The 26569-nt window shown below is 33.2% G+C and overlaps 1 protein-coding gene and 1 long non-coding RNA gene across 2 annotated transcripts; one reads left to right on the top strand and one right to left on the bottom strand.

The window, feature by feature from the left end:
- Positions 1-312: 312 nt before the first annotated feature.
- LOC139503124 (innexin unc-7-like) lies at positions 313-2839 on the bottom strand. Its single transcript, XM_071292851.1, has 2 exons — positions 2823-2839; positions 313-1670 (listed from the first exon to the last, which is right to left on the bottom strand). Exons 1-2 carry the CDS (start codon positions 2825-2827, stop codon positions 512-514), a joined length of 1164 nt encoding a protein of 387 aa, XP_071148952.1. The 5' UTR covers positions 2828-2839; the 3' UTR covers positions 313-511.
- An 11973-nt stretch (positions 2840-14812) lies between these two features.
- LOC139502957 (uncharacterized) lies at positions 14813-16503 on the top strand. The gene is made up of 2 exons (XR_011658987.1): positions 14813-14980; positions 16074-16503. It is a non-coding gene; the product is annotated as an uncharacterized lncRNA (long non-coding RNA).
- Positions 16504-26569: the final 10066 nt, after the last annotated feature.

Genomic DNA, 26569 nt, shown 5'->3' with positions numbered 1-26569 from the left:
TGCCATTATTATCTGAAGGCGGTACATAACACTAAACGTTTTAATCATGTTCTATTGTTAAGGACATATTCTAAACTTCTCAATGTTTAAAATAAGTGTTTGTCCTTGTCAAACTTCAAAATGTCCAATGAAATTTTCCCATATTATGTGGTTCTTTTTTTTTTTTTTTTTTAAAGATTTTTACATTTTTATCAAACCGTCAAAGTAAATATTTTGTCAATTTTTTACAAAAAATTGAACGAACCAAACGAATTTTGATCAAGGTGTTTGGTACCACCTTAAGCGTAAATAATCACTTTGTCTTAATAAAAGTGTGAACACAGATCAGTGTGGATGGTTTTCTGACAAAAAATAGTCCTCTGTTTTTTTTCCCTATAGGGTTCTATGTTGTGCAAAGTGACAGCCAACCTGACAGTGTACCAAACATTTAAGATAGCAGTGTCTTTTATTTAATATTGAGTTTAAATTTTCAAAACTGTCAAAGAGGAGACACTACTTTACAAAATTGACATTATTTGGTATAGTTTATCCACAGTTCATTCACAATTTCTCCAGCGACAACCTGATTGACTTTATTACTAAGCATCCATATTAAGAAAACTCCATCCCGACGCAAAAAGCTATGAACAAAGTCCTTTTGTGATTCTGTCAAATGTTCTGGAATTTTCTGGTACATTCCAGTACGAACGCCATCTACTGTAAGAAACTTTTGTACATAGACCTCTGCTCGATATGGCAAAAAAGTTGATACCAAATTATACAGGAAATAGATGGCGTTTATAATCGTCATAATAACCAAAAGGAACCAATTCGCTATAAATATTTTCTCACTGAATAGGTTAATCGGCAATGAACATTGTACAGTCCATGTTTGAACATTCGTCATTTGTCGTAATTCAAAATCACAAAACGTAACAATTGGAAATATGTTGGGGTCCAACAAAGTATCTCCCATGGTAGCGCGTTTGAGAATATCTGGCCCTAGTGTTTTAAATCTTATTCCAAGAAGACTGTCTACTATAAATATTTGACATAAAGCGGTTGCTGCATATAAGAAAGAAGTAAGGAGAAATATAAGTACAATATAATTTCCCTTATGGATTCCCATAGCAGCAATAGTTTCATTCGTTTGTTCCATATTTCTATGCCTCGTTGTCACGCGATTCCTAATTTTTAAGTATTTTTCAAAATATTCAACAGTACCTTTTAACGATTCCTTACGTTCTTTTCCATACTTGTATGATATTTCGTTTGAATTCTTTATAATTTTTTTAATATTCAAAGACGAGTACCCACTAAAACCTTTCCAGAACAATCTCGGCACATAAAACAAAACGGCCTGGAAAAGTAATATTATAGGAGTCCATTGGTAATATGGGATTTCAGTTTCATGTCTCAAATATTTGTCATTCGGAATAGTAGAATTAAAATCGATGACGTAAGTATTCCGGACCCAACAATAACTGTCGATATAGGCTCTCTGGTATTTAGTAAATTGAGCAGGGCACCAGCACTGAATCGGGTTACCAACATATAGTTTTGTACTAACGGCTATTGCGACAGCAATAAAGAAAATCAAACAACCAGACCGATTTAGTTGATGAATTCGTGAATCGTCTGTTAAGTCTTTTATCCCCGCCAATTTTCTAGCTAGTTCAAAGTCGTTGATCCTGAAATTAGGTAATGATAATGATAATGATAATGATAATGAGTTATAGAAGGAGGAAGATATGGATAAAGAATATAAGAGGAGGAATTGTTATTTCGAAAAACGAGAAAGAAGGATAATGGTGATCAATGTGTCGTTCCAATAGTTGCAGAACCAAATACCGGTTTACTGACAATGGTAATCAAAGTCTGATGTCTTACGTTGAATTAAAAGTGCAGAAGTTGCACCTTAAAATAAATTACTATTGCAAGCTTGCATTACCTGGGGCCTTAAATCGGAGACCCCTAACCCTCCAGCAGGGTTTGCCTAGCTACGGCTCTGCCCATATATATAGAAAATGTAAATATCGCCAAGGAAAACTGAACTGTTTTATGTTCTCGTTGTTTGTCCAATACACAACCACACTTTACTTTAACGGCATTTCGTCTTTGATGGAACGTGTGTGCATTTTGCATTTATCAACCTCGCTTCGATATGCAGTTATATATGGTGATACCCAAGGTCATGCATGCGTAGCCTTTTTTTTATCATTATTTTCGCACGGGAACCAACTCATCACAGAGATTAAGAAAAACACGTGTTGATACTAGGAAACTTGATTTCGGATTTAATCTCCCTGAAACTGGCGTAGGGTATTTTCGCAATAAAAAGCAAAATATTATACACACTAGACATTACCCGATATGCAACATACTTTATACCATCATCCAGGCCCAAAAAACATTTTACTTGAAGCACATACAGGGGCGGATCCAGCCATTTTAAAAAGGGGGGTTCCCAACTCAGGATAAGGTTGAGGGGATTGGGGGGGGGGGGTTCCAGCTATATGTCCCCATTTAAATGCATTCATCGGCCAAAAAAGGAGGGTTCCAACCCCCATACCCCCTCCCTGGATCCGCCAGTGACATATAGATTATGATACACAGGTGCGCATGTTTGTTCGTTCCACTGACTGTTGCAGAAGTCTCTTTGTACGTATACATAAAAGTTAGAGCAAATAAAAACACAATATTTCATACACGCAGTAAGTTTTTTCCAATTAAAATTTAATTGCTGATTGAATTAAGATGTAAATTATTATTCTTTAGGTAAATTAAAAACAAAATTAATTGAACTTTATTTTTTAGGTAAAATTAAATCTAATATACCTTACCCCATTTTTTCGTATTTCGTCACAGTGTGCAATTTGATCAATATAATAATATTAGGTTATCTCTATGTACATGTATTACAAGGGTGATTTTGTTTATCTATCGGTCCTTCAAAATTTGATATCAATATTGATCCTGTCCTAAATCAAACCTGTTTAGTTATATAGAAATTTGATATTTTAAAAGAGATTTTGCAATGTTCCATCTTGTTTAATAAATCACTATTAGTTAAAATGTGCATTACCTGGAAACCCCCAAAAGCATCGATTTGTATTGTATATATATCAAGACAAATACATAGTTCTGTAAATCAACACTTGTGGTACAATTAACAGACAGCGGACATACACCAAAGGGACAACTATTTAACTATAAAAATAAGGGGGTATGGTTTTTTCCTAAACAAAATATTCTTATCCCCAATTTGACGAAACATATATTGTGGTCAAGCGGATGACCTAAAAAATAATTCTGAATCTAGATTTTCCCTATACGGTTACCTTATATTGTAAATTTTGAAAAGAAAAAGTAAAAATTGATATAATTCCCCTTGATGTTAAATGGTTGCTCCCTTACAATGTTCATGGGCGGTCAACAAGGCAAAGCGAAAAAGTATTTGTTTACCAATTATACAAAATAATGCTTCGCACGTTATTATTATACTAAAATGAGGAAGGTGCTACCTTAAATGCCAGCTTTATACCAAGACAATGTCCTATATATTGATAAGTTGTTGGTTGCTTAACGTCCAGTGGCAATATGTTCAGGACGAATGTTCTAGGCTACATTAACATATAGTTTTTGTCTTAAATAAAATAATAAGTTCAGATGGAAAATACAGGAGGGGTTCTATGGTCTTTTTCTTTTTGTTAAAAAAATTATCCAATTCCCAAGATTTTACTGTGAAAATACGGCCGTATTTGCCAATTTGTTATGATGAATACTATTAATTGATAGCGCTGAAAGGCTTCGGTGAAAAAAATCTTGACTCTTACAAAAAACCATTCGTATTTCTTTTTTGTAATGTGTTTATTGGCAAAACACTACATATATATATAATAATTATAATAGTAAGTAAGTTCATAGTACATCAGCAAAATCGAGACAAGTACATAAAGTTGATATTTTGAATGCTTCTATAAACGTATAATATTAGTTATAATAATTTAAAAAAAGAACAGAAAATCTTAATCTGAGGTAGCATGGATTGGGTAAATATTTTTATTACGTGAAAGTTAACTTATAAAATCATTGGAGCAATAGTTTTACGGTGAAAATACGACCATATTTGCCAATTTGTTATGAAGAACCTTAATACTAGTGTTAAATTTTGACTAAATAATTTTAATTGATAGCGCTGAAGGGCTTCGGTGAAAAAAATCTTGACTCTAACAACAAACCATCGGTATTCCTGATCATCTTCAGTTTGTGGGTTCTACATCAATCTCATGTACTAATTCAAAGTCAGTTTTATGTCATTTCTTGCAATTTTTTTTTGTTAGCTTACGTTTCAAGTTTTTATATAACAGCATAATAAAATTAAGAATGGAAATGGGAAATACAAGCATGTCAAAAATTTGCTTTCGAGTAATGCTGATTAATGTCGTACATGTAGTTCTTTTCAAGAAGACACATTTGGTTTCTAGACAATTATAACTTGAGTATAAGTGAATGGATCTCTATGAAATTACACTAGAAGGTTCAATAGCAAAGGGAAGATTAGAATTGATTTTGAGATTATGGTACATCATTTTTTGGGGTGTTTTTTTTTTTTACAAAATGTTGGGTTTTTCTTCAAAAATTTACCATATTTACATTGAATGAATGAATAAATCTTTATTGCAGAAGCATAGACATGCTATGGCAAAATTAACAACATATATTACATAATATAAAACATGAATAGACAACAGAGAACAATAGTATAATACAATGACATGACATATACAGTTTTGAGACTATATTTGACCAAATATTCCATGCAACTTTTACATAATTACCTAATTTAATCGAAAGAGACTTACTAGAAGCTTGTAGTATATTTTTAATAGTTTGCGATTATTGGGCCAAGAACAATACTATTATGGTCATTTTGACGTTTTCACTCTGCTATAGGTAAAAATAAAAAAAATATGATGAAATATTTGTAAGTTGGACGGGTAAAAGGGAGAGAAATCAACGCAATAAAGAGAGTAAAAAGAAGACGTCTTTGTCCCATCAACAGTGACAATAGTCTCCTGTTTGTTAACAGCCTACAAAGAGGATATATGAATCTCATTTTAAGTCTGTCCGTCCGTCAATCCCCACTTGTTTGCGGCCAGTGTCGAATTAAATCAGGTAACTTATACATGTTAACAGATATACAGTTCATCCAAAACCAATGATTTCAAATATAAAATGCATTGCTTTAAACTATAGAGCTGATGTTAAACACACTTAGTTCAGAGATGTATTATGGGATGGCACGTGGTTCTTCATAAATTAAATCAGTTCATTTTGACATTGATATTGACATTTGAGCCGTCAAGTTTTCAAACATTGTTTGATTCGTGCTTGTCTGGTTTGTGTCCGGTCCATATCTTTTGAACCGTTGAACCTTGAATTTCCAAACTAAGTATGCATATAGAATCATATTCAAAACAGTGTAGCTGTGGCCATTGATTGACAACCTTAAATTATCCCATTGACTGGGGCAGATTATGTGAACGTTTGTCTGTAACAACCGCTGCTCACTATGCACTTGTTAAAGGCACTTAAACTGTGGGGTCACAAAAGGTTCTCAACACCTAAATAAAGAAATTAGAAAAACTAATCAGGAATAACACGATGTTTTGATTTATATCAATAATATAAATCAAAACATAAAGTTATTCCTGATTATTTTTTCGAACTTTTTTAATATTAAAGGCGTTGAGAACCTTTGGTGACCCCACAGTTTAAATTTTATAATAAGTAAGTAGTGAGCAGTTGTCGTTACAGACATACGTTCACCTAATCTGCCCCCGTCAATGGGATAATTTAAGGTTGTCAATCAATGGCCACAGCTACACTGTTTTGAATATGATTCTACATCTATAATAGGGGATGGTCATCAACTAAAATCCGGTCACTGTGATATGGATCCAACCATAATAGAATCCTGCCCGCGACAAATATAGCTGCAAAACTAAGGGTTACCAAACTTCAGATACAGAAGTCGGTTTCACAGAAAAACATAAGACAAGATTAATTAAGAATTGAATGCTTCTTTTTGTAACTTCATTGGGGTGTAAAAGCGTTGACCGAAGTACATTTTGTATGAAGCGCGGAAGCGCTTCATACTAAAAATGTGCGCACGGTCAACGCTTTTACATCCCCTATGAAGTTACAAAAAAAAGTATTCAATACTTATAATTACATTTTTTTAACAATGATCATGAAAACACGAATTTTATTATTGTGTTATTTAATTCACCTGTGCATCTTATTGTGAGACCACGTGTTATCATGAATGAAAAGTTTTATTGAGCAATGCAATTGCTTACGGAATAACACGTGATGTGCATTTAGCCAATCAGAATAAAGTATCATAATGAAACATACATCTAATGTAATTATTCGTGAGTAAACTGAACTATTCATGACTTACGACCAGCTTTAGTCGTAAGATTTGTTGTAAAACTGACCCCAGGTGCAAAACTAAAATGCGGTGATTTACAAACTAAAGTTAGGTCTCACGGTGACCTTTATTTTAACATTTTGGATTAAATACTTTACAAACACTTCTGGTCGTATTTTTTTTTATTACCACTGCATTTATTTTCACTCACATTTGTGCAGTCAAAAGGTTTGCAGTTAAAAATGCAAGCATGAATTCCTTACAAGTATTCAAAATTTAAATATATATAGATATTTATCAACAAATATGAATTTGCGGGATTTAGTTCATTTGTTCGGCTAAACCTATAAACAGTTTTTTTTGTCATTCTGGAGAAGTTTCTGTGAATAATCTATTTCTTAACAAGAAACGAAATAATTTAAAATCTAATTTATTATAAATAATTCAATTTTCAATTTTGTAATTTTTAACAATATAAGACCGTCGAAATTCATATTCTAAAACTGAGCTTGTGAAGCTTTTCCTTTACTGGAACAATTCCTGACACTTCGCTTTTATTGACATAATTCAGTGTAACAGAGGCTTACAATGATTTCAGTACATGCACAAGTTCCCTTATGCTTATATTTTTCCTTCACAATGACAAATTTATCAAATCCTGAATATGACGTACATGTATTTATACCATTTTTCTCATCCGTACTCATACTTGGGTAAACCTACTGCCGTATTTGTTTGTTATGACGCCATGTCCTTGTTAGCTTTCAGAACATGCAGTTTGAATGATGATGCACTTGGTGGTAAGCGTGAAACGATGGCAATCTTTTTGGTTGGAAGTCTGATATGTAGCTTGCTCAAATCGTCTTAATTAAACTTATACATACTTATTTTTGGTTTCGGACACTTTACAGTTTTCTTGCAGCACGTGTCAATATGAATTTTGTTTAATTTGTGATAGACCCATCATCTATTGATAATTTCGAAAGCGTTAAAAGAGAGTTTTCTTTGGAACAAAGATAGATGATGAGCTGTTAGAACCTGTAAGAGCATGAACTGCTGGTAAAAGTACATATATTTATTAATAAAAAACTATACATGCACAATAAACATGGTGCATCGCCAACCATAATTCCCACTGGTTATAGAACTCGTAAACAGCACACAGTTGTTCCATGTCTAGAATACAACGAAGTGTCAGGTCATCGTTGACCCTCTGACATTCCTCCTTTTAAATTGTTAACCCGTATTTAGAATAAGAAGCCTGAAGATATCATATTTTAAGCTCGGTACCTTTGATAAGTATGATTAAAAGCCTAAAGGACACTAACAACAACCATAATGAATAACAAATCAATTTGAAAGATATCGATTGTTTACATTAGACACGCGTTTCGTCTACATAAGACTCATCGGTGACGCTCGAACCAAGTTAAACTTCGACGAAAATTTAAAAACACATAATCTTATTTTAAAATACGGCTTAGGTAATATATACGCCTGAGGTAGAAAATTTATTGTATTTCAAATATCTACGAAGAATTCAAAATTTTCAACTGAATGAATAGATATCCCAATATATTAAAGTTTTTATAGCATGTCAACATACATGCTCTTGACGTGGCCTTAGCACATACACCATGCTTCCTTTAAAAGGCTGATCATTTTTTTTAGTTGCAAAACTAAAATATGCATTGATCCAATTGATAAAGAAGTATGTTTCAATATATAGTTATTCATAATATCTGCCTTTTGTATGTGCAAATTGACTAAGAATAATAAGATATTGGTTTTCAATATAACTAAACATTGCTTCGTTGTTCACTACACACTTTGATTTGTTTTTTGGCTTTAAGGTTGACCAAAATTTCTTTGGATTCGTTTTTTCAATACTACAAAGTTCCAGACCTTTTTTCCTCTTAAAATTGTACTAGGTTTTTCGTTTCACTTTATTGTAAGAATTTCTAGCAATTACGTTTTCACTCCTGTTTGCATCCGTTTGGTGACGCAGAAAAAAGTTTCTTGTGACATGAAATTTTGTTCGGGCGTTTTGATTACTGTTCATCTAGTATGTATGATAGATGCAACAAATACTGATTTGGCACCAAAATAGGGTGGTTTATTTATTTTATCTGTAATTTGTGCATTTTTCCTACGATGTGTACTCCTTAATGTCGGCGTCAGTATCATGATAAAGAAACTATAATTTGTTAAGTATATTCCCAATAACTGACATGCGGCAGTCCGCCGCAAAAGGATCTTCTTTCCCTTTAATTCCCAAAATTGCACATGTTTTTTTTTCTCAAAGAAACACATGAGTTATTTGGTAAATAAAACACTTGTCATTGTTTGAAACTTTCAGTAATAAAGATTTAGTTTAGCCTTTTTGAATGTTTTACTGATTGTGTGAAAATTTTAACAGAAAATGTACAAGCACTTGATAAAATTACATTATCTGCAGAATTATTGATAACTTTCCTCACTTTATATTCACAAGGACATATAACGAACATATTGTTCATGCTAATCTGATCTGAGTTTTTATTCATACATATACTGGCATAGCTGGTGCTGTTCCAAGTTGTCTTCTTTTTCTGTTTCTTGGGAAGTATTTGTTTAACCTGTTCAGTCACTATAAAGTGTTACACTCTTTTTTTTAGACACAACACATAAATAGTGACCAAAAAGGTACCGCTTTCACATGAGAAAAGCTAGAAAGAAAAATGAAATGTACACATTTTCAATATTTTTGCAAGACTATCATATAAAATTAAGGAGATATGTAGTTAGAGACTGCTGCTGAATAGAAATGTTTGTGTTCACCTGATACCTGTTTAAATTAGTCCATATTGAAGTTTGAAGGGTCCAAAATTAATTATAAATAAATATACTATATTTCAAAACAAAATCGGAGTTTTTTATATGCTTAATATACATCTGTAGTCGTATCAGGCTGTGTGTGGTGAAGCATGTTATTGCCTTTAGGTTTGTACTTTTTTTTTTTTTTTTTAGTCATGAAAATAAATGTGTAGTTATTAGTTGCTAGCATGAGAGTACCCAAATTGCACCTATATTGTCAGTTTTTTCGCCAACTTTTTTACGAACCAAACAAAATAAAATTGAGAATGGAAATGGGGAATGTGCCAAAGAGACAACAACCCGACCATAGAGCAGACAACAGCAGAAGGTCACTTACAGGTCTTCAATGCAACGAGAAATTCTCGCACCCGGAGGCGTCCTTCAACTGGCCCCTAAACAAATAAAAGTTTATTCTGTGCTTATTTTGTAGACTATCCTTGTTTACAATATAGTTACACCAATTTGATTTTAAGACAATGTAGAGATATAGAAAAATGGGTTTGAATTGTAATTGATTCTGTAATGAGGTCAGTACCCAAATTCCATACATATCAGTTAACTGCTAGTAGTCTGTTGTTATTTATGTATTATTGTCATTTTATTTATTTTCTTTTGTTACATCTTCTGACATCGGACTCGGACTTCTCTTGAACTGAATTTTAAGGTGCGTATTGTTATGCTATTTTTCTACATTGGCTATAGGTATTGGTTGAGATCTCATAAACATGTTTAACCCCGCTACAATTTTGCACCTGTCCCAAGTCTCTGGCCTTTGTTAGTCTTGTATGAATTTTAATTTTATTTTCTTGTGTATAATTCGGAGTTTAGCAATTAAGACGTCCATTATCTGTACTAGTATACATATTTTTTAAGGAGCCAGCTGAAGGACGCCTACAGGTGCGGGAGTTTCTCGCTACATTGAAGACCCATTGGTGGCCTTCGGCTGTTGTCTGCGCTATGGTCGGGTTGTTGTCGCTTTGACACATTCCCCATTTCCTTTCTCAATTTTATTTATCATTACATGTTTTATTTCAAATCCTTAAAACTAGAATATAAACAGATGTTTTGTTTTATTTCTTCATTTATTTCGAACAATTGGACATTATTCCATGCTTCAACTATTGTTTTTTGAAGAAAAGGATGCGAGTAACAATTTAATTTGCTCATCTTAAAACGATGATAATTAGATAACTTCACATGTTGAAAGAAAACTTGTAAGATTACCTCAGCTTTTTGTTGAATAGGTGCAATTTAGATATTGAGTGCAATTGTGGTACTGTGATGTTATATAATCATAATAGCGTATTGCTTTTAAAATAGGTTAAAATGTGGACCTGATATAGTGATAAAGTACTCAGTAGTTGGAAAATGCTTTGATCAGGTTAAAACTGACGCATGAAATATTCAGGTGACTGTTGCAGCTCGAATTTTAAAGGATGTAGATCACATATTTCCGAGTAAAATGCTCTGTATATACATATCAAAGTCGTGGTAACCTCATTGGTTATTATGATCTAATTCGTGACCTCAAACGTATATAAAGTATTTATAAAATAAAAATAAACACTTGTTCATAGGAATAGCTCGCCAGCATGTGCAGCTTACTGTAATAATAATAATAAAAAAGAAAATTCGAGTCCCGATGTCATCAGATACAGGATCACCGCTGCGAAGTACACGACAGCCTACGAGAGAATTTATGTATTACTGAAAAATTATTACACCAGGGTTTTCGATATTACAAACTAGTCAAAACATTTACTAAATTTTATCATCGGTATAAGGACATCATTCGTAAATATAACTCAACATGCAGACTTCTTATACGTTCAGGTATTTCACATCCAATATTTTATGGAAATATTCTTTATAAAGCACAAAAATGTCAGTATTTACCTCAGAAGATAACAAAACCTTTAAATAAACTTAAGAAGGGATATAGTTACGATACTGTTGTCAGGTCATTAAAGATTGCATATTTTGGTGTTAATATTGATTCACTTATAGGGTCTTTGCATCGAAACTAAACACATTTATTTAGAAATCAGTTGTTGTCATGACACGGGTTATTTTCTCATATAGGTTATGATGGTATGATACTAAACCCCTCAGGCAGAGGATTGTGCCTAATATTCGTATGATGAAGACATAATATTGACCAATCTGAAATATCATAGGTTTAAAACTTGTTTTATCTAATATAAACACCAATAGATGACCACTATGTGGACACACACGTGTGATTAGATACATGTATAGAAAGATGTGGTGTGAGTACCAATGAGACGATTGTTTGCATAATAGAAACACGTGTACAGGGGCGGATCCAGGATTTTCGGTTAGGGGGGCGCAAACTAAAATTTCCGACGAGCGGAGCGAGGCGAAAATCTTTTGGAGGTATTATTATCGAAATTATTGAAATATTCTTCTAGAGAGGGTGTAATGTAGATATCTTGCCAAGCGTGGCGAGAAATAAATATTTTGTGGTAAAATTGGCGAGAAATTTAAGTTTCAAGCTAAACCCACACAAATTCACCCCTGGCAATCTGCAATCACCATGATTAACAAGAAATCTGTGAGCTTCTATTCATTGACTCAATAATAGCTCACCGACCAATATAAGATTGTGAAAACAAGAATTTCTTCTTTTGCCATCAATTTTAATTGTCTTTTCTTAATTTTTCTTTTCTTCTATTCCCGGAGGTCGTGTCAAACTTTTTATATACATTTCTACCGCAAACCAGTAAAATCAGAATGAGGTCCTTGCGAAGATATGTTTATTTTCGTGGGATCCTATGTAATACGGTAGTACGGGTTGGGGCCTTTACCATGTATGTATGCTTCGGCAAACTTTACAGGTTGAAAGTGAGAAACATATTATTATATTGATATCATACAGAGATATTAAACAATGATACAAATTAATAAACGAACCTTTCGCTTGAACCAGTATTCCTATCTTTCATTAAGAGAGAATTTAAACAGGACTGTTTTCTTGGCCGTGCCATAATGAAATAACCTACCCAACCGCGGGTTTATAGAACTTATAAATAAACCGTAGGTCAGTTTATTAGTTATCACGTTGATTCTGTTAAACTTACTGTTTTATATACTTCTTTGAATGTTAAAACAGATGCAATGCGACGACATTAATATTCGTCGTCTGTTCAGATACTTTGTTGAGCTGAGGACAACCCATGCTTTGCAAATTTTAGGGGGGGCGCACGCCCGCTACGCCCCGCCTAAATCCGCCCCTGCGTGTATGCTCAACTTTAATATATATTCATATTAACTTCTTCTTCCCATAAAATCCAATTTTGGTCAATATGGGAGCATACAATATATACAGTCTGTATTTATCATAAATGTACGACTCAGACTTAAGTCTCCTCATGATTAAACTTAGAGAGAGAAAATAAAACAGTTTCCATCCCCTGGGACTGTATAAGGTAGATATCTTCTGGTCCATATCTGATATGTGACATAATCAGTGAAAAGATTTGTTGAGAGTTTGTCTAAGGAAGTACATGATAAGAAGATTGTGAATTATTTGAATATTTGTTTTGTTTGTTTTAAACTTTTGTTAAGTTTTGCATTAGTCTGTGGGATACATGAGCATGACGAATAACTGTGATCACATTCAGCAGTATAACCAACGTCATTATCACTGTTCCTTGATATGGGGAATTATGATGCAGATGAACATAAGGAGTCATGGTCAACCAGTGCAACAGAGTTTACCCCGCATGCTCATTATGAAAAAAAATAATTCCGAAATGTATTGCTTGTTATCGTTAATTATGATTGTGTGACTTTTAAATGAAGTACCTGTGATTATTTAAGAAGTTTGTTTTGACCTCACTGTAAATGAAAAGATGAAGCAGACGAAACATGGCATCAGATGCTGTTGACCAAACCTCGGTTATTTCCGTGGTACAATAAATTAAAATAAATTACACAAGTTACCAAAATTTCTGAATTCTTGTTTTTACAAACAAATAAAAATTTATGTCGTATTTAACATCGAAATTAATCCGATCTGTTTTTTTTTCTTCAGTTTCGCGTTATAACGTTAAATTCAGGAGCCATTAAGAAAAATAATCGTACGAGATTTAACGAGAGTGACGAAACTTTTCAGATGGGTCGTGTAGAGAGAGTTATCGTTCTTTATTCCAAAACGATGCTTCTACCATAAGTGCCAGCTAAAACTGGCATATAATTTTAAAAATGGTAAAAATCTTCACAATATATAGCAATTAAGAGTCCTTGGTGGCCTAGCGGTCTAAGTATTCCAATAAATGTATCACTAATAAGTAAACATTGAGGTTGCAAGTTCTAACCATGCACGTGGCAGAACTTATGAATTTATAAACATATTATACTCTACTATAAATTGTCAAGGAGTGTAAGTTTTCCAACCAAAGGCCGACTGTTTCTCTCCTGGCACTGCGGTTTCCAACAAGAACTGCCTGCCACAAAATAGCTTTTATAGTGCTGAAAGTGGCGTTTATCACTAATAAATCATCTATTTTAGTGTTGTGTATATATCAATAAATCACTTGGACGCAACATGTCATACTTTAATTTGATTTTAAACAACGGAAATTTGAAACAAGCAACACAATCTCTTAACAAATAAGACTTACATAATTATACGAGTAAATAAAGTGCTGCGCCGCGAGTGCATGATATGCCTGTCGTTCTTTCAAAGAATACAAAGAATTTTTTATAAAAAAAACTAAAGAGAGGCTATTTAAATAAGTGTCACCAATATTTTTTTAGGTGTCAACCGAATTTTATGAAAACGGTGCAACGAAATTTTGAGTTAGTGCCGACAAACAGGAAAATCCCCTTGTTTTAATGAATAAAACTCCATATATTAAAAATGTAGGTATAAACCAAATTTGATAAAAACTGTGCAACGAAATTTTTTAATGAATAAAACCAATTATTAAAAATGTAAAATTTATAAAAAATCAAAAGGAATCTCAAATCAATAAATATAAACAATTCACAAAGGCTTCATGAAAACTGCTCGAGCAGTTTTTAATTGTTGATCGAAAACTTGAAAATCACCCTTTTTTTAATGATAACACTCCGATAACTCTGAAACGTGAAATCCAACATTGATGAAAATCGAAAAAGAGCTCCAGTCAATAGATATCAGCATTCACCAAATTTCCATGCAATTGGTTAAAGAGTTGTTGAGTTCTTATATGACATGTTTACGATTGACGGACAATACGACAGACAGACAAACGGACAGAGAACGGTATACCATAATACATCCCGTAAACGGGCGTATAAAAATTGATATAACAAAACGAACCCAATCAAAATCAGAAATAAAATCAAGTGCGTTGAAAGGGTTTACAGGTCCCTCCAATGGTTAATGCCAAACAGAATGTGACTGCGTTCAATACAATATCATGTATTCATTATTGGTATAATTATGTAACTTGTGTAAAATTTGTACGACACGAACCGTGTATTTCTCCAGATTAGGCAGTTAAGTATGATTTATTATTGTAAGTCTTATCTTTATTTTGACATTAGTCTATATCTATCATAATATGTCGAATGAATTAATTGTTTTGATATTATGCGTCTTTGCGAGCGTTAAAAGCCAACAAAGGCGTCTACTTATTGAGGAGGATTTGGCACTCCAGGTGCAGAAACTTACGGAGAGATTAATCAAGTTAGAAGGTAGGATAAAGTGTGTTCTGCCTGAGTAGAAATTTTACTGTGTTTCGTTGAATTTATATTTTAAGACATACATACTCTAATTGTCAAGGATTGTCGGTTTTCCTTCCAAAGGTCGGTGATTTCTCTCATCGGCACATCGGCACCTCTACCAATAAAAAATACCCCCACACAACTGTCAAGAGTGCCGAAAGTGGCGTTAAACAATAAACAATATACTATTTTTTAAATACATTCCCTTTTTTTTTTGAGACGGCACTTGATTTGTTAAGTGTACATTGTACCACAAAGACATTAATTTGGAAAGGAATTACTGTAATATATATGTAATATATGTCTATCAAACAATACAGCAACCATTTGGTGCACATTGAATTTCCCGCGACGTAGCGTGTTGTTGAAAAGTGTGCACAACTTTTTTGGTGATATTTCGAAAAGACGAAAAAAAAAAGAAGAATTACAGTCATTCCTTATAATTCATAATTCACAATTGCATTTTCAGCAGTAAATCATAAAAAAAACCGTTTATGACGTCACGGTCACAAAGCTGATAGACAACAAAAATGAGTCAATTATAAAATGTGTTACATTCAAAATAAATTAATTAAAGATGTATAATGGGAAAAATAATATATGTAAGCACCCATAGGAAGATAAGAAAATAAGATACTGAAATAATAAATATATTATGGAATTATGGGATAAATCTTAAATATGTCGGGTATAGTGTCTTGGGAATATGATAATTGGATCACTACACATAAATTTATATTTATATTATCAAGGGATATCACATGAATTACATTAAGATATCACAAGTATTACAATAAGATACTTCTCAGTCACAAAACTGAAGAAATCTTGCATTAAAAGACATGGACTGAAATTCGGAAAGACATTTTATTTTATCAGAAACACATAAAATAAAAGCATCTAGTTCAAATAAAATAAAGCGTCTGGATGCTCTGAAAATCATTGAGGAGATTAGCGTTGTCTCATACGATAAACAGTGTACCAGCTCTCTTGCAACCGCTCGCTACGCTCGCTTAAAATTAAGTTTTTTTTCCTTTTCTGTAATACATTTTGTACTTTTCAGATTGTGTAAAGCAACGAGGAGTTGCATTTACTGCTACTTTAAGTGATCATCGTACAAATCTTACACTCCACGAGATTCTCCATTATGACCATGTTATGACAAACGAAGGCAACAGCTTCAGTGGTATCACTGGAATGTTCACTGCACCTTATGCCGGAGTGTATGTGTTCGACGTCACTATTGGAGTTAACGGAAATGGAGCGACTGATGTTTCCATTGTAAAAAATGGCGTATATCTCCAAAGAGTTTACGGACATGCTACTAATAATTGGGAAACTGCTACTGCTAGCGTCACAGTTCATCTAAATGCTGAGGATCATGTTTACGTAAAAAATGCAAACTATAATCACGGTTTGATTGGCCACGACTTGACGACATTCAGTGGTTTTATGGTTCAGCCAGATTGTGCTCTATAAAGAATTAAAAACTATTAGCTGTTGTTTTATAGTTTATACTTTCGGTATTACTAGATATAGGAAGATGTGGTATGAGATCAGAGTGCCAATGAGACAACTCTCCATCCAAGTAACAGTTTAAAAAAAACATTATAGGTCAAGGTACGGCCTTCAACACGGAGTCTTGGCTCACACCGAACAGCAAGCTATAAAGGGCTCCCAAAACTACTAGTGTAAAACCTTTCAAACGTGAAAACCAACGGTCTAATCTATATAAAAACAAGAAACGAGAAACACATTTGAACTACATAAAAAGACGACAACCACTGTACATCACATTCCTGACTTAGGGCAGGGGCACAAATTTGCAGCGGGATTAAACGTTTCAATGGTACTGCAACACTTATATTTGTGTTTAAGATGTTTTCGTGAAAATTATCAAAGCATAAATAATAAGTAAAAGACTGCAACAAATAATGTAATTGAACATGTTGATGACGTCACACTCGACCTCGGATCAGTTGAACTTCGGATACATCACTTTGTCCAATCCCATCGATTTCGACCCAACGAGGTTTGAATTTATTATTTTTCTCGAGAAAATATTTTATTTGAATAGAAGGAAGTTTGCATAACAGAGTTTATTCTGTCAAATGAATTCTGTAGATTCATTTATTTTCGTGGGTTCCAATTTTCGTTTTCGTGGATCAAGGAAAACTTGCGTGTTCGTGGACATTTAAATTCGTGGTTTTGACAAAGTCTTTATAAAATTTGTCATACTTTAAACATTTAATTTCATGGTTTACATATACCCACGAAATCAACGAAAATTGGTATCCAACGAATAATAATGAATCCACAGTACAACTTTTTTTTACAGGCGTTATTACCGGTATTGCGTAAACTAATTTACATTATATACTAGCCTAAAAAAGAAGCGATACCCAACCTTTTTACATAACAATTTTTTTTAACAAAAAATATTTACTGCAACTAGCTATATGTTCGAAAAGAGTCATAAGTCTGTAGGTTACTGCCTTTTTGTTTTTGTTTAACCTGAAAATAACGTCATTTTAGCGTATTTTGAATTTCGAGCGGAACCACATTTATGTCGTCCGAACACGGGTTTTAAATTAATGAGGGTGATTAAATATCCGTTCAACACAGGTAAACAAAAAGAGATTGAAGGTGATATAAAAAAAAACGGTTTCTCAAATGGCAGACGACGTAGTTGACGTCCAAGAGAAACGTCGTTACGTCAAGACCGTGGAATAAGATTCACTCATCTCAGAGATCGGTTTTTGCCAGCTTCAATTACTACAAGACAAACACCTGAGAGGCATAATCCAAGGACATCCGCCCAAACTGTACGTAATAGGCTAAGAGAGGCTGGTTTACGTTCACGACGTAAAGTACATGTACATATGTAGTAGGGGCCTTTCTAAAACAGCGTCATTGAACTGCACGCATACTTTGGGCAAATGCACGTTTGTATTCGAGCCGTGTTAGGTAGCAAAACGTCATTTTAAGTAATGAGTCCAGATTTCGCTTACGTAGAAGTGATGGCAGAATGAGAGTGTTCAGACGTCAAAATGAACGTTATGCAGACGCATGTGTGCATGAATGTGATCGCTTTGGTGGTGGTGGTGTGATGGGTTGGGCAGGAATAACGCATTGTGGACTCACTGATTTGACGTTCATTAACGGAAGCCTTACTGGAGTTCGTTATCGTGATGAAATTCTCTCTCCAATTGTACAACCATTCATTGCAAGGCATGGAAATCGGCATACTTTCCAACAGGACAATGCTAGGTGCCACGTGGCACGTGTATGCACACAATATCTTAGGCAGAATAACATAGACATTCTTCCATGGCCAGCTTTATCGCCAGATCTTTCACCTATTGAACATTTATGGGATAAACTTGACAAACGAAAAAACATCTAAAGTTAGCCCGAACAGAAAATTCTAGCTTTTTTATTCCGTAATTTAATCCTTAAATTGTCAGAAAGGAACCAAGCTACCAGTTTGTTGAGACATGTTTTGTGTACCAGCAAAAGAAATTCTTATCGCGGGTCCGTGACTGAATTAAAGTATATAACTATGCGTAAGCCTTATTTTAGTATTGGTAATTGTCATCATGGTCATCTGATAAAGTCATGCCGATTATAAGAAGTACAGTTTTATCTGCTTTCAAAAACTTTCTGTTTGCACCCGTCGACCTGGAACTTATCAATTATTAGTAATATTAATTAATTGGAAAGCAAAAGGGCCTGATATGGAGTATTTTTTAATCAACAGCATTGTCCTTTATTAGTTATAAATAAAGTTGAATTTTTTGAATCGCTATTTTACGTCATGCCGGCTAACAAATTGAAAACTCTACCGGCTATACGCCTTATTTTAAGTCCAGATTTTTAGTATTCGTATTGTCATCCTATAAAGTCATACTGATTAAAAAACTACAATAGGTAATGATTGAACTTAGTAGTGTCAACCCTGTAATTATGACCCGTGTATATAGCAAAATCCTAAATACACCGTTTGGTGGTGTGCCTGTCAGATGCGGAACGTACAGATAAGGTAAAAGGTAACAGGCGAATAAACTATTGGTATCGATATCGGAATCGACCCGGAACTTGTTAATTATTGGCAATACAAGTAATAGCTTTTCTAAAAAGCTTGCCGTGTTTTAGCTGATTATATTGAGATCAGTGGTTTGTGAGTATGTTATTTTTATTGGAATATTGCACTCCAAGCAATATGAATGCATAGCGATTTTTTTCTACTAATTTGTGATTTTAGTTGTATTATTGGTGGACCAGGGTTATATTAATGGAAGGAGACTTAATAAAATGGGGAATGATCGATATTTATAATAAAATGCATACTGTGTCTATAATCAACTTGATAAAAGAGCATATAACCTACATGTACTTTTGAGGATTACTACTTGACAAAATGGACTACTACAGAAGGCCTTTCAAATTTGAGAATGATACATCTTATACTTACATGTATAGAAGTGATTGATATCTTTAATATCTGACTTTTGTCTTTGAAGATGCAATTAGTTTTGACGGTACAAGTTAAGTGTTGTTATTACTAATTTCCAGATGTAGTAATACTTGAAAAAGATGGTTTTATGGTAATGGGATTTGAAATGAAATATTAATTGCAAATAATTTTCTTTCAACATGTTGTCACCTGTCTTATATTTTTTAATATATCACGTTGTGGTTTGTGATCTTGACAAATTTTTTTTAAGTTCCAGTGGCGGATTCAAGGGGGGGAGGGGTTTGGCCGATCAATGCATTTCAATAAGGACATATAGTTGGAACCCCCCCCCCCCCCCCTTGTCCTGGGTTGGAACCTTCCCTTTTTAAAAAGGCTGGATCCGCCCCTGATTTCTGTAGATGAGAGCTTCATATTAGTATTAGCCTTTTATAGTGCTTTATATTTGGTTGCACATGTAATCAAGCTTTTGTTACTTTGAATATTTATATTTTCATTTCTGATGGCAACCATTTCATGTTATACATATACCGCGTAGTCAGGATTATTTGTTAGTTTTACTTGTTAATGTTTATTGTCATGATCAGTGGCGGATCCAGAAATTTCATAAGTGGGGGCCGGATGACTGCCTAAGAGGAGCCTGCTCCCGTCACGCTTCAGTGATTCCTTGAAAAAGGGGGCCCCCTAAATCTACCTCTGGTGATTGATATGGACTAAATAGAATTGCTGTTTGGTGTGAACCAGGCTTTGCGTCGGAGACCATACTACAACCTATAATGGTTTACTTTTATAAATTGGGACTTGGATAGACAGTTGTCTTTGGTACTTTAATATGAGATCCATTTATATCTATCTACAAGATTGAGAACATTTTTTTGTAATAAATTTAAAACATATATTTAATTCTGTAATACCTGATAATATTTATCAGTTACTTGTGCTTTTTTCATTTGATGTTTACTCTCTGATAATGTCAGTATAATTTGATTGGTTGTGATAAAAAAAATGGGTCAGTTTGCAATTGTGGATCTTCTTTCCCCTTTCATTCATAAAATTGCGCATGAAATTTATCACAAAAATGCAACAGTAATTTGGTGAATGAAACACTTGTCATATTGTTTTAAAGTCAGAGGCTGAGTTAGAGGGTTTTTCAGGGGGGACCTGGGCTGCCCCTTTTATTAGAGAAATTTGGTTATTTATATAGGGAATCACTGGAGCAAGACAAGAGCGGGCCCCTTCTTAGGCAGTCAGTGGGCCCCTGCTTATGAAAATTTCTGGATCCACCACTGAAAGTTTCAGTAAAGTTAGTTTAGCTTTTTTGACATATATGTTGAAATTTGAACAAAAAATGAATGAAAAACCTAATAATTTTTTTAAAAAATGCACTATTATTAAAAGCTTTCCTTGCTTATTCACAAGGACGTGACATATCCTCCGTGCTATTCCGATCTGAGTTTTTGTTCATACATAGTCTGGTGCTATTCCATGCAAGTAGTCTTCTTTTTTTCTGTTTCTTGAGAAGTATTTGGTTTACCTGTTCAGTCACTATAAAGTGTTACAGTTCATATTTAAACGCAACACATAAATAGTGACCAAAAAGGTACCGCTATCACATGAGAGAAGCTAGGAAAAAGTGAAATGTATATATTTTAAATATTTTTGTGGGAGCATGAAATGTAGTACACATATAGATAGATATTCATAGACCATAGAACAAATAAGCAAACAAATTCAAAGGAAATGTAAATGTAAGATGAATAATGAAAAAAGAAGAGCCATGGCCAGGGGCCCAAACTTGACAGCATTTGGTGTTGAACAGGTTAAATGTCTGCATTTACAATAAATATATCCTTTGTTAGAGGTGAGCCAGGTCACCTTTCACTTAATCAGCCATATTAAAGGTAACCGCATATTTCTGGGCTGGGTTGAAAAATAAATGAACATGACTTTGAAAAATGCTAAAATTTTTAGATAAAAGAAATACACCAAATCAATTGGGGAGACATCTATTAAAATGTTTGAATATGAAGTTGACAAGAACTAAGCTTTTCAGATAATATACATGTACAGACTATAACAATCAGCCTAAAGACTCTTTGTCTACTGAAATGTTTGCTTACACAGTGCTTTCCTAAAATGATTTAAAATCAGTGCGATAGTTTCATGAAGAATGCTGAGCGTACAGGTATTATGACAAAATAATAATAATAAATGTTATGTTACATGTATCTACCCAAATAAGTACAATATAAAAATTCTTGACTTCTAAAACAATGATTAATCTCCTGATTTATATCTTATCACTCTATGTCGATGTTGTGTGAAAAATAAAGAAATTTGACTTATCAGTATGCTTCCATCCACTGATGAAAATTCCATCTGAGTTGATTTATTATTAATTATTGTGCTTTGAATACACCTTATTGCTACAATATGTACATGTCCGCCATTACTAAATGCACATCACGAATGTTCCTAGTCAAATAATTATGACGTCTGGCAAGGCTATTTTAATTTTTTTTCTGGGACGCCTTCTTAGGACTGACGTCTGGCAAGGCTATTTTATTCTTTTTCTGGGACACCTTCCTGCGACGTCATAACACGGAAGGCATTTTTCACATCTGGACTTTGAGAGTAAATATTGGGGGGAACTTTGCGACCTAATTTATCGTAGGAAGGCGTCCCAGAAAAAAAAAGTCTTGCCAGCCGTCATAAATTAATTATTAGGACTAAAATGTTCCACGTAAAATTTTGATGGTATAATAATAAATATCTGATCAGTGGCGGATCTAGAAATTTTTATAAGTGGGGACCCACTGACTGCCTAAGAGGGGCCCACTTTAGTGTGTATTACTGTTCTTTTTTTTTTTTTTTTTTTAAAGTAGATCAATGATACATAAATATACAGCCTCGTACCAAAATTGCAACATAATTTCAAGATAACATGATTTTATTATCACAGAATTGTATTGATTTAATTGATTGCACTAAATTGACAGTGCTTCGTTAATAAACATTATAGCTCTTTACGATAGCAAATGAACACTTCATTACAATTTATACCGATGACCTACTATAATGATTTTTATCCGACCGCACATACGGACGCGTTGACACATAATGCATAACACTCATTTATAGCCAATCAGACGTTAATATGACCTTCATTCCCCCCATAATCATTCCGGAAACAGCCACGAAGCAGCCATTAAATAGTATTTATAACCAATGAAATACCATTAACTGATTTACCCGAACCTGACGTCTAGCCTCTGACTAATCAGACCGTATCACCATGGTGATACGGTAATTAATTATGTGGAAAACAATAGGGTCGGAGTGGTGTAATTTTTAATCAACACCATTGTCCTTTATTAGCTATATATAAAGTTGAATTCTTTGATTTGTCGTTTTTACCCGATGACGGCTGACAAATTGGACCTCGTTATTTTCGTATTATAGATATTTTTATATTGAATGTAATGTTGTATTATATATTATTGAGAGATGACACTTAAATAAAATATTGAATTGAATTGAATACATCCTACATGAATGTTTTTCACATTCCAAGCTGCTAAGTTTCTCAAAACACAATGTTGGTTTTATTATTAATCCTTTAAAAACAATTATCAAAATTAACTTCACATACAACATTTCTTACATAATTCTTAACCAAGGAGAAGACTCCTTTCATGCCTAAAATTTTGCTATGCTTGTAAGCTTATTTCTTTAGATGATTTAACTTACAACATGCAATGCTCTTGATTAAATATAATCAAATATGCGCACTTGTAATATTAAATTCTTTAGGAAGTATCATAATATACAACTTGTCAAATTCTTAAACTAACTGCCATTGACACTGTCATGACTGTTGACTATTGATGACTATTGATGCTGCAGTTACAACGATTCCAATATATGTGGAGGGGAATCCCCTTAAGATCTTCCCTCTTCATTTATTTGTATTTACATAAATGAGGCTAACATTACTCGTCCATTATTTGGTTATTAGTCTCCTACTGACAAAGTGGAAGGGGACTTAAGGTTTGCACCCGTCAGTATGTGCATCCGTCAGTCAAATAAATCCGTTTTCCACACTTTTTTTTCTTTGTTCTTGACGATATTGACTTGATCATTGGTATATAGTTCAATCATGACAAGTCATAGATCCTGTTCTGCAAAACATTTAACACTAAAAAGTCAAATAAAATCTTTAACCAAAATATAAAATACATGTTTTATCCAAAAGCCAAAAATGATATATACCTGTATTACTATAGAATTGAATCAATCTGGGCACAAAGAAAACTCCCTCTCCCCCCAAAAAAACCAGCTGTTTGCAATTCTGTATGATGGTTCCAACTAATCACTGTATAATAGTAAAGTTTACTGTCCACGGCGGTCACATAGTTAATTAAATAGAGAGGGTCTATATAATATGTCAATGACCGCCGTGGATCGATAATAAACTGAGAATTGATAGTAAAAAGCAAATACACTTTATTATAGAAATATGAATGTTCATAATATACTAAACGTATGTTCCAATTGCGGATCCAGGGGAGGGTCCGGGAGTTGGAACCCCCCTTTTTGGACGAAAATTAATCTAAAATTTGTTCTTCCTTTGAAAGGCGTTGATACATTGATAAGACTGTAATAATGAAAATTTAGACATTTAATATAGTATTATATAATAGCTTGAGGCAAAGTACATTTTTTATGGTTTATAGTATTAGAATATCGATTGTATCAATTTATATAAACATAAAAAAAGTGATAAAAAAGTATTAGCCTATCATGTTTATTGTAGTAAATGCACATCTTTTAAATTTTATGTGGGTATCTTATACTTATTTACTTACTATTTTGTATTAAGGTGGTACCTAACACTACAGGGAGATGACTTCGTAAAATCAGCTAAACGTTTTAATTACGTTGTGTTGTTAAGGGAATATTAAGCTTCTCAATAATCAAAATAAGTGTTGGTCAAACTGCTATATAACCAGTGTAATTTTTCATATAAAACGGTTGGTTCAAATTTTTTGAAATTTTTATATTTTTGTCTAAGGGTCAAAGTGAATACTTTGTCAAAATTTTATGAAAATTAAACGAGCCAAATTAATTTTAGTGAAAGTGTTGGGTACCACCTTAAAGTATAGAACTGTTAGATGCTTCTAACACTATATGGATATATTTTTTACACTAATTGTAAATCCAAGGTTAAAAGTGGACTACTTTTTTATTGCCTTCCATTTCCCCTGGAAAGATGGTTTCACTTTGTAAACAGGGACCCTTAGCCTGATCCTGGAAGACTAAGGTAATTGTACACAGGAAATATTTAGGAATAAAACGTTTATATGTCTTAAAAAAAATAGTTATAATTTAGCAAAAAATATATAATTTAAAGTTTAACTTTTAAGATGAATGAAATTTATACTTTATAAATGTGTTGTGTTCGATAAGACTGTAATTTATCTGAAAGGAACAATACAATATATATACAGAATATTTTAGAAATTAGAATCCTAACAATTATACCAATTTGTGAAATTTAAACATACGATATAATATTAAACAAGATTGGGAACGGTACTTGTACTTTCTATATCTAAATGTTCAAATTTCTATAAAATATAATGAAATTTAAAAAATATATAATAGAATACCGGAATAAGATAAAGAGTTGTGCTATTATATCGCACACAAACTCTTGTGCTTTTTAATTTTAGAGTATGGAAAGAACTATCACTTTAGGTCAGTGCAAATAAAACCCAATTTTTAACCCTTTTAACAACACGTTTTAACGTTGATATACTAGGCATATTTTCTTTACATTTACCGCCATTATTATCTGAAGGCGATCTACATAACACTACAGGTAAATGACTCAGTTAATATCAGCTAAACGTTTTAATCATGTTCTATTGTTAAGGAAATATTTTAAGCTTCTCAATGATCAAAATTAGTGTTTGTCCCGACAAACTTCTAAATGTCCAATGACATTTTTCTCATTAATTATGTGGTTCTTTTTTTTTTTTTTTTTTTTTTTTTTTTTAAAGACTTTTACATTTTTATCAAACGGTCACAGGAAATATTTGTCATATTTTTCATAAAAAAATAAACGAACCAAATTAATTTTGATCAAGTTGTTTGGTACCACCTTAAGCATAGATAATTATTATGTCTAGATAAAAAGTGTGGACACAGATCAGTGTGGATAGAATATGTGTATGGTAACCATTTGATAGTGTTTATTGGCAAAAGTAGTTCTTTGTTTTCCCCATAGGGTTCTATGCTGTGCCAGTGACAGCCAACCTGACAGCGAACCAAACTCTTAAATAGCAGCGTCTTTTATTTAATATTGAGTTTTAATGTTCAAAACTGTCAAAGAGGAGACGCAAGTTTAATTTGTCTTAACAAATTACATTATTTGGTGTAGTTCTTCCACAGTTCATTCACGATTTCTCCAGCGACAACCTGATTGACTTTATTACTAAGCATCCATATTAAGAAAACTCCATCTCGACGTAAATAGCTATGAACAAAGTCTTTTGTGATTCTGTCAAATGTTCTGGAATTTTCTTGTACATTCCAGTACGAACGTCATCTACTGTAAGAAACTTTTGTACATAAACCTCTGCTCGATATGGCAAAAAAGTTGATACCAATTATACAGGAAGTAGATGGCGTTTATAATCGTCATAATAACCAAAAGGAACCAATTCGCTATAAAGATTTTCTCACTGAATAGGTTAATCGGCAATGAACATTGAACTGTCCATGTTTGAACATTCGTCATTTGTCGTAATTCAAAATCACAAAACGTAACAATTGGAAATCTGTTTGAGTCCAACAAAGTATGTCCCATAACAGCGCGTTTGAGAATATCTGGCCCAAGTGTTTTAAATCTTATTCCTAGAAGGCTGTCTACTATAAATATTTGACATAAAGCGGTTGCTGCATATAATAATGAAGTAAGGAGAAATATAAGTACAATATAATTTCCCTTATGGATTCCCATAGCAACAAGAGTTTGATTTGTTTGTTCCATGTTTCTGTGCTTCGTTGTCACGCAATTT

Source organism: Mytilus edulis, chromosome 14, assembly GCF_963676685.1.
Source record: "Mytilus edulis chromosome 14, xbMytEdul2.2, whole genome shotgun sequence".
Lineage (NCBI taxonomy): Eukaryota > Metazoa > Mollusca > Bivalvia > Mytilida > Mytilidae > Mytilus > Mytilus edulis.
Note: the sequence above shows the minus strand (reverse complement) of the source record. Positions and strands in the feature narration are given on the sequence as shown.